The sequence below is a fragment of the Morone saxatilis genome, unplaced genomic scaffold (assembly GCF_004916995.1).
Source record: "Morone saxatilis isolate NCDOM2014 unplaced genomic scaffold, NCSU_SB_2.0 Contig8, whole genome shotgun sequence".
Classification (NCBI taxonomy): Eukaryota; Metazoa; Chordata; class Actinopteri; family Moronidae; genus Morone; species Morone saxatilis.
In genome coordinates, this window is record NW_023340257.1 from 22,852,148 (window position 1) to 22,863,895 (window position 11,748).

General features: G+C 40.7%; 2 protein-coding genes across 2 annotated transcripts in view; both read right to left on the reverse strand.

The window, feature by feature from the left end:
* Positions 1-2,981, reverse strand: part of yap1 (Yes1 associated transcriptional regulator) — a 23,989-nt gene extending 21,008 nt beyond the window's left edge. The window contains exons 1-2 of the mRNA XM_035680173.1: positions 2,224-2,981; positions 919-1,154 (exon numbers count right to left, since the gene is read on the reverse strand). Of these exons, the coding sequence (XP_035536066.1) occupies positions 919-1,154; positions 2,224-2,424 (437 nt within the window). The 5' untranslated portion in view covers positions 2,425-2,981. The remainder of the gene's footprint in view (positions 1-918; positions 1,155-2,223) is intronic.
* A 3,810-nt stretch (positions 2,982-6,791) lies between these two features.
* cep126 (centrosomal protein 126) overlaps positions 6,792-11,748 on the reverse strand; it is a 10,372-nt gene continuing 5,415 nt past the window's right edge. Inside the window, exons 6-11 of the mRNA XM_035679546.1 lie at positions 9,750-11,727; positions 8,575-8,693; positions 8,164-8,233; positions 7,642-7,851; positions 7,441-7,505; positions 6,792-7,345 (exon numbers count right to left, since the gene is read on the reverse strand). Coding sequence (XP_035535439.1) covers positions 7,271-7,345; positions 7,441-7,505; positions 7,642-7,851; positions 8,164-8,233; positions 8,575-8,693; positions 9,750-11,727 — 2,517 coding nt within the window. The 3' untranslated portion in view covers positions 6,792-7,270. The remainder of the gene's footprint in view (positions 7,346-7,440; positions 7,506-7,641; positions 7,852-8,163; positions 8,234-8,574; positions 8,694-9,749; positions 11,728-11,748) is intronic.

The window sequence follows — 11,748 nt, forward strand, 5'->3', positions numbered from 1 at the left end:
TAAGTCTTGACCCCAGTGAATACAGCCATTTAGGTGATTGGACATATTGCAGTGACTCTTCATAACATTCTGAAATATGACAAAAAAGACATGACTAAAATTGTCTTGTTTGGTAAAAAATTAAGGAACACAAATTTTCGACAACAGGGATAAAATAGTTGGGTGGTTAATTGTCTGGTCAGAAAGTCATCAGGAATCAACAATGAAGACTTCCCACCTGCTCTGGGCAAGTAAAATGCCAGGTCAGGCTAGAAAGGATGTGGACCAAACTCCAACTATGAATTTGCTGTTTGCTGCTGCAGTGTGAGAGCAAGGCTTCCGAAAAACTTTGCTGGAGTTCCATAACAAGAGCCGACAGCATCTCACTTGCATGGCAGATAAAAGGGCTGCTGACAGCCCTCCTCCTGGGCCTTGCTGGTTCTTGTACAAAACATGACGCTGAGGCAAGTCGGGTAATTGGAAATCTGATTACCACAATGTATCATGTCTCAAAAAAATGTGCAGCCGCTCACTGCACACTCCAGTGCAACTGCTCTTTAACAAAAGAACAGCATTGACCTAGGTACGCAGATTAACCATGACAATTAGCTTTAGTCTTTGTTATGTTATGCTAATAAATACAATAATTTGTATAGGTGCAAGTAAACGTTGATTTTGGAAAAGTAGATTTCTGATCCACTTGCCTGACCAGTCAAGTGAAGAAAAGAAACCCTTCATCAGAATGTAAAATAATGACAGTAGCATGAAGAGATGTCTGGAGGACTATGTGCTACACATAAATAAAACTCTTCATTTACTTACTTAACTGTACAAGTCATCTATTCATTTACAAAAACCCATTATTTTAAGTTGCAAAGATTTGTCCTAGAACTGTAAAATGCAAGAAACAGTGTTGACACTTCTTGCCAGCATACTTACTTGAGGAAGTATCTCTGGCCAGAGGCAGTCTTGGCCATCTCCCACCCAGGGGGCAGGGGCACGTCATCAGGAATCTCATAAGAAGGTTGACGGAGATGTTGTGGGGAGGCACCTGCTGGGGGCATGCCAGACAGGGAGCCACCAGAAACAGCTCCCGAAAGCAGGGAGGCCGGGGATGAGTGTGCACGGACATGGTGGGGTGTCAGCGCTCCGCCACTCCCAGCATCAGTACTGGCCTGTGTTGGAAGAAAAGCAGTATGAATGCAGTCCCATAGACCTGTTAAATAATGTGATTCCCTTAGGCACTTCTTAATTTTACTTCCATTGTTATGAAGACAATTAGGTTTGTCTAAAACCTAAGCTTGTTTGAGTATCTCTAGTTAAAAATGTTGAACAGAAAAAACACTGTAGTGTATTTGAGGCCAGCCACAGACAATGGGCACACACCATAAATGGTTATTCATTGTTATGGACTTCAATCAGTCTACATACATTAACCTGATTTAACATTTCAGTCACTTATATATTATAATCCCTCCACATACAGGAAGTTATCTAAATGTTGTCTAAGTCCGAGGATGGGGGGATCCAAGGCCTGTGTGGGGACAGAAGAGAGCGCAGACACTGTTGCAACGCATGCGCACTGACGACAAAACTGAGACCACAAGCAACAGTTGTGGGGGACGGGAGGGGGAGGGGGAGGGGGGTAAATAGGACGAATTCAACAATCATAAGATTTCTGATTGCAAATCATCAATACGAAAAACTCCGTTTTAGAGAATCCCTTTGATAATTTCCACATGATTGCTACCCGTAAATAAACTGCTGCTGAACTGTCCTGAGTAGGTTCAGCCAATCTGACAACTCACTAGTAATATTCCTCTTCTGCAGATCCCTTTTCTTCATTAATAAGGCTAACAAGTAATAAGGCCAAACAAATGGCTTTGGCTTCTTTAGAACTTTTTACGCACAGGGCCCAAGGGCCTGGTTTTGATAGTGATTATACCAATGTAATTATAACTTGGTTGGAACTCTGAATCAGATGTATCGTATTAAAAAGGTGTGTGAGTACAGGGTAAATGATCCTTTTTAGTGCAAATAATAGAGGATTCTGTATCCTACATTTTACGACGTGCCTCTCAAAGCAAAGTGGTAATATCCTAAAGGCTATAAACAACTTCTACTTGGGATAAAGTATTAACTGACTGTAGCAGTCACGTACTGTAGGCCTGAGCCCCCACAGGATGGGCCTCGCTTTAATCGTGATTTCTGGGAAGGGGCAGAGGAGAGACAGGGCGCGCTTACTTGTCTGGAATGGGACTTTGGTTCAGGAGGTTTGAAGAAGGAGTCTGGCAGCTTCCTCATCCTCATGGGTACGGAAGGGGGGACGATAGTGTTTTTCGGGTTCATCACGGCGCTGAAAAGCGCCTCCAGGTCGGTCTCAGAGTCGCCCCGTACATGGACGATTTGGTGTCCGGCAGGAGGGTTATGCTGGCTCGGATCCATTGCCCCAGAACAGTCTGCGAACTGTATGTGTCCGAAAATGTTTTGTTCAGAAACTCACAAAAAGAAGTTTGAGCCAATCCCAAACTTTTTTTCTTCTTCCACACAGCAGGAAAGCAGGAAATATCGACGGCACTCAGTAAAAGTTATCCCGAGTCATTCTAAAGTTTAACAGTCCAGTACTTTCTTTTTTTCCCCAAAGTGTGTTAGCTGTCGAAATCTGCAGTGAAAGACAGCGTTTTCCTGTTGTTTCTTGCTGGCATACTTGTGAATGTAACAAAGCGCATATCTACTCCACACTGGAATCTATGTTGTCGTCCCGGCCCCAACTTTTCCAACAAAAAAAAAAGGGGAAAAAAAGCGCAGACGCAGCCACAAAAGACGAAAAACACAACAAACGCGAGGCTGGAAGAGTCCCTCTCTGCGTTTCGGCCAAGCTGAAGCTGTTAGTGAATATTCGTACAAGAAAGATTCATAGTTCGTAGAACAAATCTCCGCAGCTCACTTTCTAGAAAAAAACTTTTGCTTCAGTCGGGTCTAAACTTTGGGCAGGACATCAAACTTTATGACTCATGGGATGTCTGCCTCAGAGGCGGGGCTTTGCTTTAATTGGGACAAGAGTGTTTAAAGGTACAGTCAGTGCAGCCCAGGGGCCCGACAAGGTCCAGGGGCCTCCAGATTTATTTATGCCAAAGTTTTCCCGTTTACATCAAAGCATGAACTTCCATTAAATAAATATGAACCAATATTTGATTGAATATATGTCACAACTTTTGTTAAGATGTTAAAATCCTCTTTCCTCAAACCTCCATTTGACAGGAGTTTGACAGACTCCATATGACATGGTGACTTTTGTTGTTGTTTATTTAATAATCGCTGGAGAAACTGAACAGTCATTCTTGCACATTAATTAAATCATCCGGGCAACAATTGCTGAATTAAGGTAGTCCTATTGCCATTTTGGCAACCCCCTGGATACGACAAGGACCCCTGCTGATCCCTGATTTTCCAGCTGGAGCCCACTTGGGAAAACATTGAATTATGGCTCATTTGCAGACCAAAATGTAGAGTGTTAAGTATATAGAAAAAATACAATTTATTTGCAAGTTTCAGAATTTGTTCAGATTTAGTATCCTCACTTTTAAAATCCTATTTGTTTTTATTTCTACAGGTTTATGCATTTTAAGTGCATTTACATGTTACATAAAAATGTGTTTATTTATTTAGAAAATAGTGTGTATGTATATGCTTCTCAGTGTTTATGTGTAAAATATCACACATTATGGCTATGTATGATATATTTACACAACTCAGTGATTTGAACAATAATCCAAAATCAAAAACACACTTTCTCTCATCACTATGCATAATGGTACTATTTCTTTCTCTCTCTCTCTCTCTCTGTCTTTTTTTTTTTACAGTGCTCATGAAAAGTAGATCCATGCAGTTCCCACAATTGTTATGCTAATGAGGCCCCTCTTCCATTGAGAAATCATTTTGTCAAGATCCACTCTCTTTGGATACAGAGGCTCTGTTTCAACTCTTTTTCCCATACATCCACTGAATGAATGATTATGAAGCCCTATTAAATACCCGCAGACACTGTAAAGCCCAGATGAACAGATTAAAGAGCTTCCCTCTGCCAGTCACATTATCTTTATAAACAGATGCACGTCTCAAGTTTAGTTTGTCCCAGTTTGTTATTTATGTTTTTCTCATTTAATTTAGAAACGTTGTCAACTTTAAAACATCTAAAATAATATAATAAATAATATAATAAAATGGTTAAAAATACTCAGCATGCAACAGGTCCAATATTATGACTTCCTGGTATTAAGGGATAAATTGTGGACATTGATTAATTATATTTATCCAATTCCTGTATCAATATAATATTCTTAACTGTCCTAGGCTAAATTCTGTTATTTGTTTATATTTCCATTAAGGCACACTAAAGGATTAGGCTATATAATTCACAACAAAGTTGTCTGAAAAAGGTTTTAATGTCTGTGCAATATTGAATGATAATTCTACAAGGGCACATATTTTGATTTATGAAGGACACATTCTGTGCATACATGCTGCCAGTCAAGATATGTCCATTGTTTGGGTGAAAGTGGTCATTTTCACATCATTGTAATGCACTCAGACACATTAAAGAGATGGACTGCAGTGTCCCGGCAGCCCTGAGGGGACCACCCACTTGGTCACTTTTGGTCAACATCTCCTCATCCTTCAGAAGGACTCAGTGTCACTGAGGTTTTGGTGTGATGCTGTGGAATATCAGCAGAAACCATTTCCTGGGCTCCATTTGACTGAATCGATGGTGGGTAATGAAAGACGGGGCGACTATAGCAGTCCTCCCTGTTTAAAACGCGTTGGTCTGGTGTTATTATCGGATATAGTGACGCACAGTGTTGCTACAGGCAGATAGGCAGATGGGAGCTGGAGTGCCCCCTACTGCGTACATACAGGCTATGTGTGCAGATTATAATAAACAAACAGGCAAACTTGGTCTCTCTCTGTTACCCACTTCTTTCTGTTTGTTTTCCCTTTAACATGAATTCATCAACTACAATATAGTCAGGACCACGTTGGAAAATATAAGTTATTATATGTTAACTTTGAGTGTTTTTATCATATATTATTTTTCAGTTTTATGAGTAAAATCCTTAGATTTATTCATCCATTGTGTAGCTGTGTTATGTAATGTGTATATTGTTTTATAACACAGTAAAAATAAACCAACCAGTTTTTAAAAAGTTATGATTAGTTTCAATATTTTGTCTTCATGTTGTTGTTGATCATAACCGTAACCTGCCATCCAGTTAGTTCTCTTTTTACATGCATGCGTGCAGTAATTATTCAGTTTTGAAGAAACTGAGCCAGACCACTCATTCATTGCATGTCAAATGGACTGTAACAAAACATGACAGAATACTCCTGAGATTAAGCGTCACAACAGACCAAAGCACAAGCTTGAACTCGCATCTGGGGAAATGTCTACCCTTATTTTCAGCACTCTTGCCCTTTCTTGTCGGGTTTCTGGGTGTTGTGCTGGTTAAGGCTTAAATGTCATTAAGCTTACTATTGTATGATATAATGACTCTGAACATTAACGGTAATAGGCCAAAGGGAACAGATTTTAGAAACAACCTGCAGCAGAGTATTCTGAGTAAAAGTTTGGTCGATGCTGTGCAGAGAGTTTGCACAGATGAACTCTTACTGTACATGATATTACTGTTACTGTTCTTTCTCTGTGCATGGGCATTCTGATTTATTAACTCATATATGCATCATCAGCAGGATATATTTTTTACTTAAATATTGTTTTTTATAAATACAGGACATTGTTTTTAGTAACACTTAAATAAGTTAAATATCAGAATTGACATATTCAGATAAAGTGTCACTGTTTCCCCGCCTCTGATGACATTTTGCCCATTGGCTTAAAAGTGACATAAATGTCCCTCCTCAAATAACCACAGTGGACATCTTTTGTCCTTTTTATGAGAGAATCTCTTTGCACACAATTTGTCAAAGGGCTTCTGTTCCTGCAGGCATCACCACACACCAAAGCTGAGCATATTTTCTCCTTTTTCTCTCTTCGTGTATGTCCTCAGTTTTGGTGTAAGATAACAAGATGATGCATGACTCTACATGGCAGTGAGATGCCACAGTCACATCATTGTTTACAGCTCCTTGTTAAAACACTCAAGAATGTATGCATGCATAGAACCAGAAACCTGCAGTTAAACCAAAAAAAGTTTCATCACAGATGGGAGCCTGAATCTTCAAGTGAGCTTGGGCTTCCTCCACCTCTTGGAGCAAGTCCTAACAGGCTGACTGAAGGGCAAAACCAGACATGCTGGTGAAGGAGGGGCAACTCCTTCAGAACACACATCAATAATCCCTGCAGCTTTTTTCCTTAAAGCACCTATTTTTTGGAAAGGGAGACAGAGATACATTTATTTAAATACTGCATTTTATTATAAAAATGTAGTAGCTGACAACTAAAATCAAATATATGCTCTAGTCTACTGATGTTACTCTATGGACAATTTAAAATGAAATAGGAACTAAAGCAAGAGTAAGGTTCAGGGTAAATGCAATTGCAGTAGAAGGCAGGAGGCCCTCTGGCAGAGACTCGCCTTGTTAAGCCAGTAGGTTGAGTCTTCTGCACAAGACATAATCATCCCTTCCACAGCCATCAAAGAACACACCTTTAACGTTGCAACACATTCTCTCTAGAAACCATTTCCGGTTGAGGAAATACTAACACTGTCAAACACACTGCACCCACACAGTTTATCAGTATGTAGACAAGCTTTATTCAGTTCACCGCCAATATGGTCTTAAAATAGCTTCCATAAAATTATAGTTTTAATATATAAAATAAATACAGAATAGGACAGCATAGAAAATAAAAACTAATCTTGTACAAATTTACAGTCTATATTTTGCAGTCAATTCTAGTCATGTGTCAATTATAATTCATTTGTGAAATAAAAACAAACTGAAGTCAGTACAATTTTCAGAGGCACTTAGAATTTGACTGCTCAATACTAAGTGGCTTTTTTGAGACAATGTGTTGTTATACAAAGTATTTTCATCTTGACAACTTAAAAATTCAGCTTGGTCTAATTCTGCTGATATGTTTTATTGTCTCTACAGTCCATTGATGCTAATGCCTTAGATTTTTAAGTCACTCCAGTGGACATATTTTGTTTTAAAGGAGACTGAGGTCATTTTACAGGGTAATTAAGGGGTTGGTTATACAGTGTGACGCAGGACAGGAAAAATTGCACTGATGGGAGAGAAGACCACTGTGGACCACACATGCTTCAGGTCAGATTTTCTTCTGGTATCGAGACCGGTTGTTAGCTGAGGATGTGCGGTGCTTTGTGACTTTCACTTCCCTTGTCTGAAAACAATGGAAGCAGGTAAGTAATAAAACATGTTCAACAGTCCCCTTATATCCTGAGGCAAACACTAGAACCCTTAGAAATTCATACTTACAGAGGGTCCATCAATAAGTACAAGGCCACGCGTGCCAGTATTACTCCTCACATGTTCCCGGACACCTACAAACAACAACAGGTAGGAGCGCTTATCTTACATTGAAATGACAACATGTTAATACTTCATGTTATATGCAGATCACAATAATCTAGTCAATCAGTTCTGCTCTAATGCAAACAGCCTTTACAAAGTGCTCACAGAACAGCTGGTGGTTGAGTCTGTCCAGAGAGAGGAGGATTTTCTGCTCTTCCAAGGAAATGGTGGTGAGTCCGTGCACTTGGCTGCGCTGCTGCACTGTTCCAGGCCTCTGTGTTTGGGCTGTTTCCATTGCAGCCACAATATCCCTTTCTTCCAGTAGGCCTTCAGCATGCACTTCACCCAGGTGTAACTGGGCTGCACTCTCCAAACCTGAGACCACAGGCAAAGTCACATCAGTGGTATGCATTCTCAGCTGTTTCCACTTTACTTTGTTGTTTGTTGTTTTTTATGGATGCAAATAAAGCTGAGCTGTTGTCTTTCTAAATTTCTGATGTCCCTGCTGTACTGCTAAAATGACTGTGAATGGTACTGGCTCAGAATATTTATTTTCCGTTCACATTACTACTAAGGGCTTTTGGGTTCTTTTAGGTTATACATTTAACAAAATATATGCAGGAGAGAGATGAAATGTTAAACTTTACAGAAGACAAGAAACCTAAACACACACAGTGAACACAATACCTTCATCTGGAAAGGCCATGTCGTATGCACTGGAGAACGATCTGACTGGCTCTGTGGTCTGTTTTGTTGGCTACACATGACAAAATAAAAGACATGTTCAGACATTTAGCCTAATAGCACACTGCAAAAGTTCTAGATGACAGGCACTAAGCACAATAACAGGTGGAGCAAGTTGTAAACAAAAACATTATGCATCAACGCTTTTTTGTAAAACACCAACAACTCAAGTCCATCCGGAAAGTCTCGTCTTGAGAATCATAAATCGTGGCGTCTAGTCAGTTTACCAACACTAAAGACAGCATGAAAGGGACTGCAAAACTGATTTAACAAGTTCAAACACACACCCATTTACTGATCTTTTGTAATTATCCTCACTCTTCCTCCCCACAGGGCAAAACTACATGCATGTACCTGAGAGGGCTGAGGAAACCTTCTGTTCCCTGAGCCAGGAGGCTGTCTGCTGTGCTCCACGCAGGGTTTCCTCAGAACTCGCCCACTCTCCAGGGCCTGTCTTCCAAGCTTGATTTTTGCTGAAAGAAGATGCATTTGCTGAAATCATTAAAAACGGAGAAACACCACAGCATTGACATAAATGACAACTAGTTGACTAGTATGTGGTGAGCCCAGGCCCGGTGGTAATTTTAAAGAGGATGCATAATAAAATATTTTCCTTCATCTTTGGCCTACAATAAAAATGACTGAAAATAAAAACAGACCATGTTAAGCATGTGAATAAGAACTGCATGTGTACAGCATTTTCCCAAACAAAGTGTCATGGAATAAATGGAGCAAAAAAAACACATGAAAAGATAAGAAAAGATAGCTGTAATACTGCACACACACACTGCTGACTCCAAAGTCAGCGAAATTGAGAAAGCAGCATGTAAATTAGCATGTGACCTAAAATGTAAAAGAGAAGACACCACTTTATTTCATTCATACATACTGTAATTGTTGCTGTTCTCTGTTTTGTTAGGGCTTTGTTTGTCCTGCTAAAAGTGATATTGCAAGCAGAATTTAATATTTTGTCTATATTGTGTATATAGCTCAACCTAGATCAAAATAAGAAATCAAGACTTGTCAAATCACTTATTTCTCAACATCAAAACACAAGATGACGTAGAGAGAACTGTATGTCAGCTGTTGTATGGATCAATTTCAGTAAATCAGTAATGCATGAATAGTGGTAATCGCTTAGTGCCAAAGAAGACATGTCATATTGATGCAAATTATGAAAAATAACTTTCCAGTGAAAAAGGATCTCTTGGGAATCTTATACAACTTGGCAGCAAATTGCAAATCTGCAGTCACACATCAGACAACTCATTCACTGAATTTTCCTTTTAATGTGATTATATGTGAGGACAGTTAAAGATAAAAGGACAGATTCAAAGGGTCACTGGAATTGTAATTGTATGCTAGGGATAAAGCATAAAAGGGATCAGTATACTGTACTGTAGCTGGTACTCACATATATATAATGCTTAGACACAAATGAGCTTCAGAAAAATTGCATTAAAATCTAACTGACACATCTCTGCACACACAAACCGAGTCTAAGCTGTGTGAGCCAAAATATACATTACCGTCTTTGGTGGCTAAAGCAGTGCGGACACCGTTCCAGAGCTGTGAGATCTCCTCATCTGTGGGGGTGCAATCTAAACAGAGGCCCTTTTCATTGTACACCATCCCTCTTCTTCTACAGCAGGCCTGAGTTTCCTGAGGACTTAAGCTGGGTGCGCCCTTTGTGTTGCCCTCTGAGACGGGGCAGGTATACGAGGGTGGCAGTGGTGTGTACATAACAGAACTATCTGTTCTGATTACATGATGTGTGTAAGGTGACAAAAAGCCTTCTGAGGTGTCCTTGTGCAGGGCCTGCTGTGAAACCAGAGCTTGTTTACAGTTGACACTTGCATGATCCATGCCATATGGAGCCTTGGTGATGTACAGCGTCTTCAATTCCACCGATTCCATCCTTGGAGGTGGGCGGGGCACCATGATCTTCCCCTGGGTTTTGGCAATCTGACTCACCTCGGTGGCAGATTGAGGTCGTATGACAGTGCCCTTTCTAGTCCGTGAGGAAACAGGACCCGCTCCAGCTCTGGCAGAGCGCTCTCTCCGAGGGACCTTGGGGCCACCGGTCCTGGTGCTGCTCGACGGCACCTTGACCTCGTCTGCTCGTTCCTGGGGCAAGCTGACTTGAACCCCAACATCTGTCCACGCTTGCTTTGTAAATTGATAACCAGTGGAGGCTGGAGGGGTCATGCCAGGTCCAGGCTTGGAAGCCCCTGAGACTGTAGTGAGACTTTGCTGGTGGTCCTCTGTGTTGTTATTTGACTGACAGAGATTGGAAGACTTGCTTTTCATCTGTTTCATTATGTCCTGTTTTCTGTCCTCTTTCTCCACATTTACCTCATCAAACCAACGTAGCTTCTTTTTTACGCTGTTGTTACCCTCCACATCGTTGGATTTTGCTCTAGTCAATTCAACACTATCTCTGATCGCTAAAGCTACTTGTTTTGCAAAGATCAAATGTCCTGAGCCATACATACATGTGTTATCTCCTGACACATATTTGGACTGTTTTTTAAGGATCCCTTTAATGAATCTGACTTCACACACCGAATGAGAAGTCCCCACCGAAACAGGCAATTTTTGTACTTCCTCCTCAGGACGCTTAAGGCACTTAAGAGTGTCTGACTGAATGTAAGACACACATGCATGTTGCACGGATGCTGTATTAATAGGCTTTCCAGTTTTGGGCTCTGAGTTTGAAACCTTATTGAGGTTGTTTATGGAAGCACTAGCCTCTTTCTGGGATGAGAGATAATGGATTTCTTTTCCTGTTTGCCGAAGAGTTCCTTCTTGTGAGGCATTTTCTGTTGTGCTATCGTTCAAGAAAATATTTGGCTTTGAGGGCGCCCCAAACAAAATGTCTTTGCTGTTACCATTTTTGGCAGGCAAAAGAATTTCTGTAGCTGATGGATGTTTTAATTGCCTGTCATCATAGACCCTCTGCTGCCTGAGATCCAGCAGAGCCTCTTGTTTAGGACATGAAGACTGAAGTGCTGTGTTGCCTGGAGCAACTCCATCTGTAACAATGACATTGTCACTTGGACTGTTTTGTGGGGTGTTCACCTCAAAGGGCTCTGGGTCTGCATTCATAATTTCACAAAGAGTTAATAAGTTGCAGTTGTGTAGAGCAGGCTGGGTCACTGTTTTAGGCGTTTGCTCAACAGATGTGAACCCCCAAGAAGCTTTGAAAGCATGCATCTTATTGTTAGGCCCCTCAGAGTCCTCTTGTCTTTTCTGCTTAGGTTCATGCAGTTTTCTTGATTGGGGTAAGTTATCACCAAGAAGCATCATGGCTGAGAAAGACGTTAGGTCTGATGTTGGAGACAAATCATTTTGCTTTCTTGTCTCTGGATGGGGCTTCTCTGAGTCAAGCATAAATGATGAATAGGAACACTGTAGATGTTTTGTGCTCTGGTTGGGGTCTTCATTGTCCAAACTGTCCCTACTTGAAAGGCTTTCAGAATTACAGCAGTCAGACAGGTGGCTGTCCTGAAATATGGAAGCAAAAGA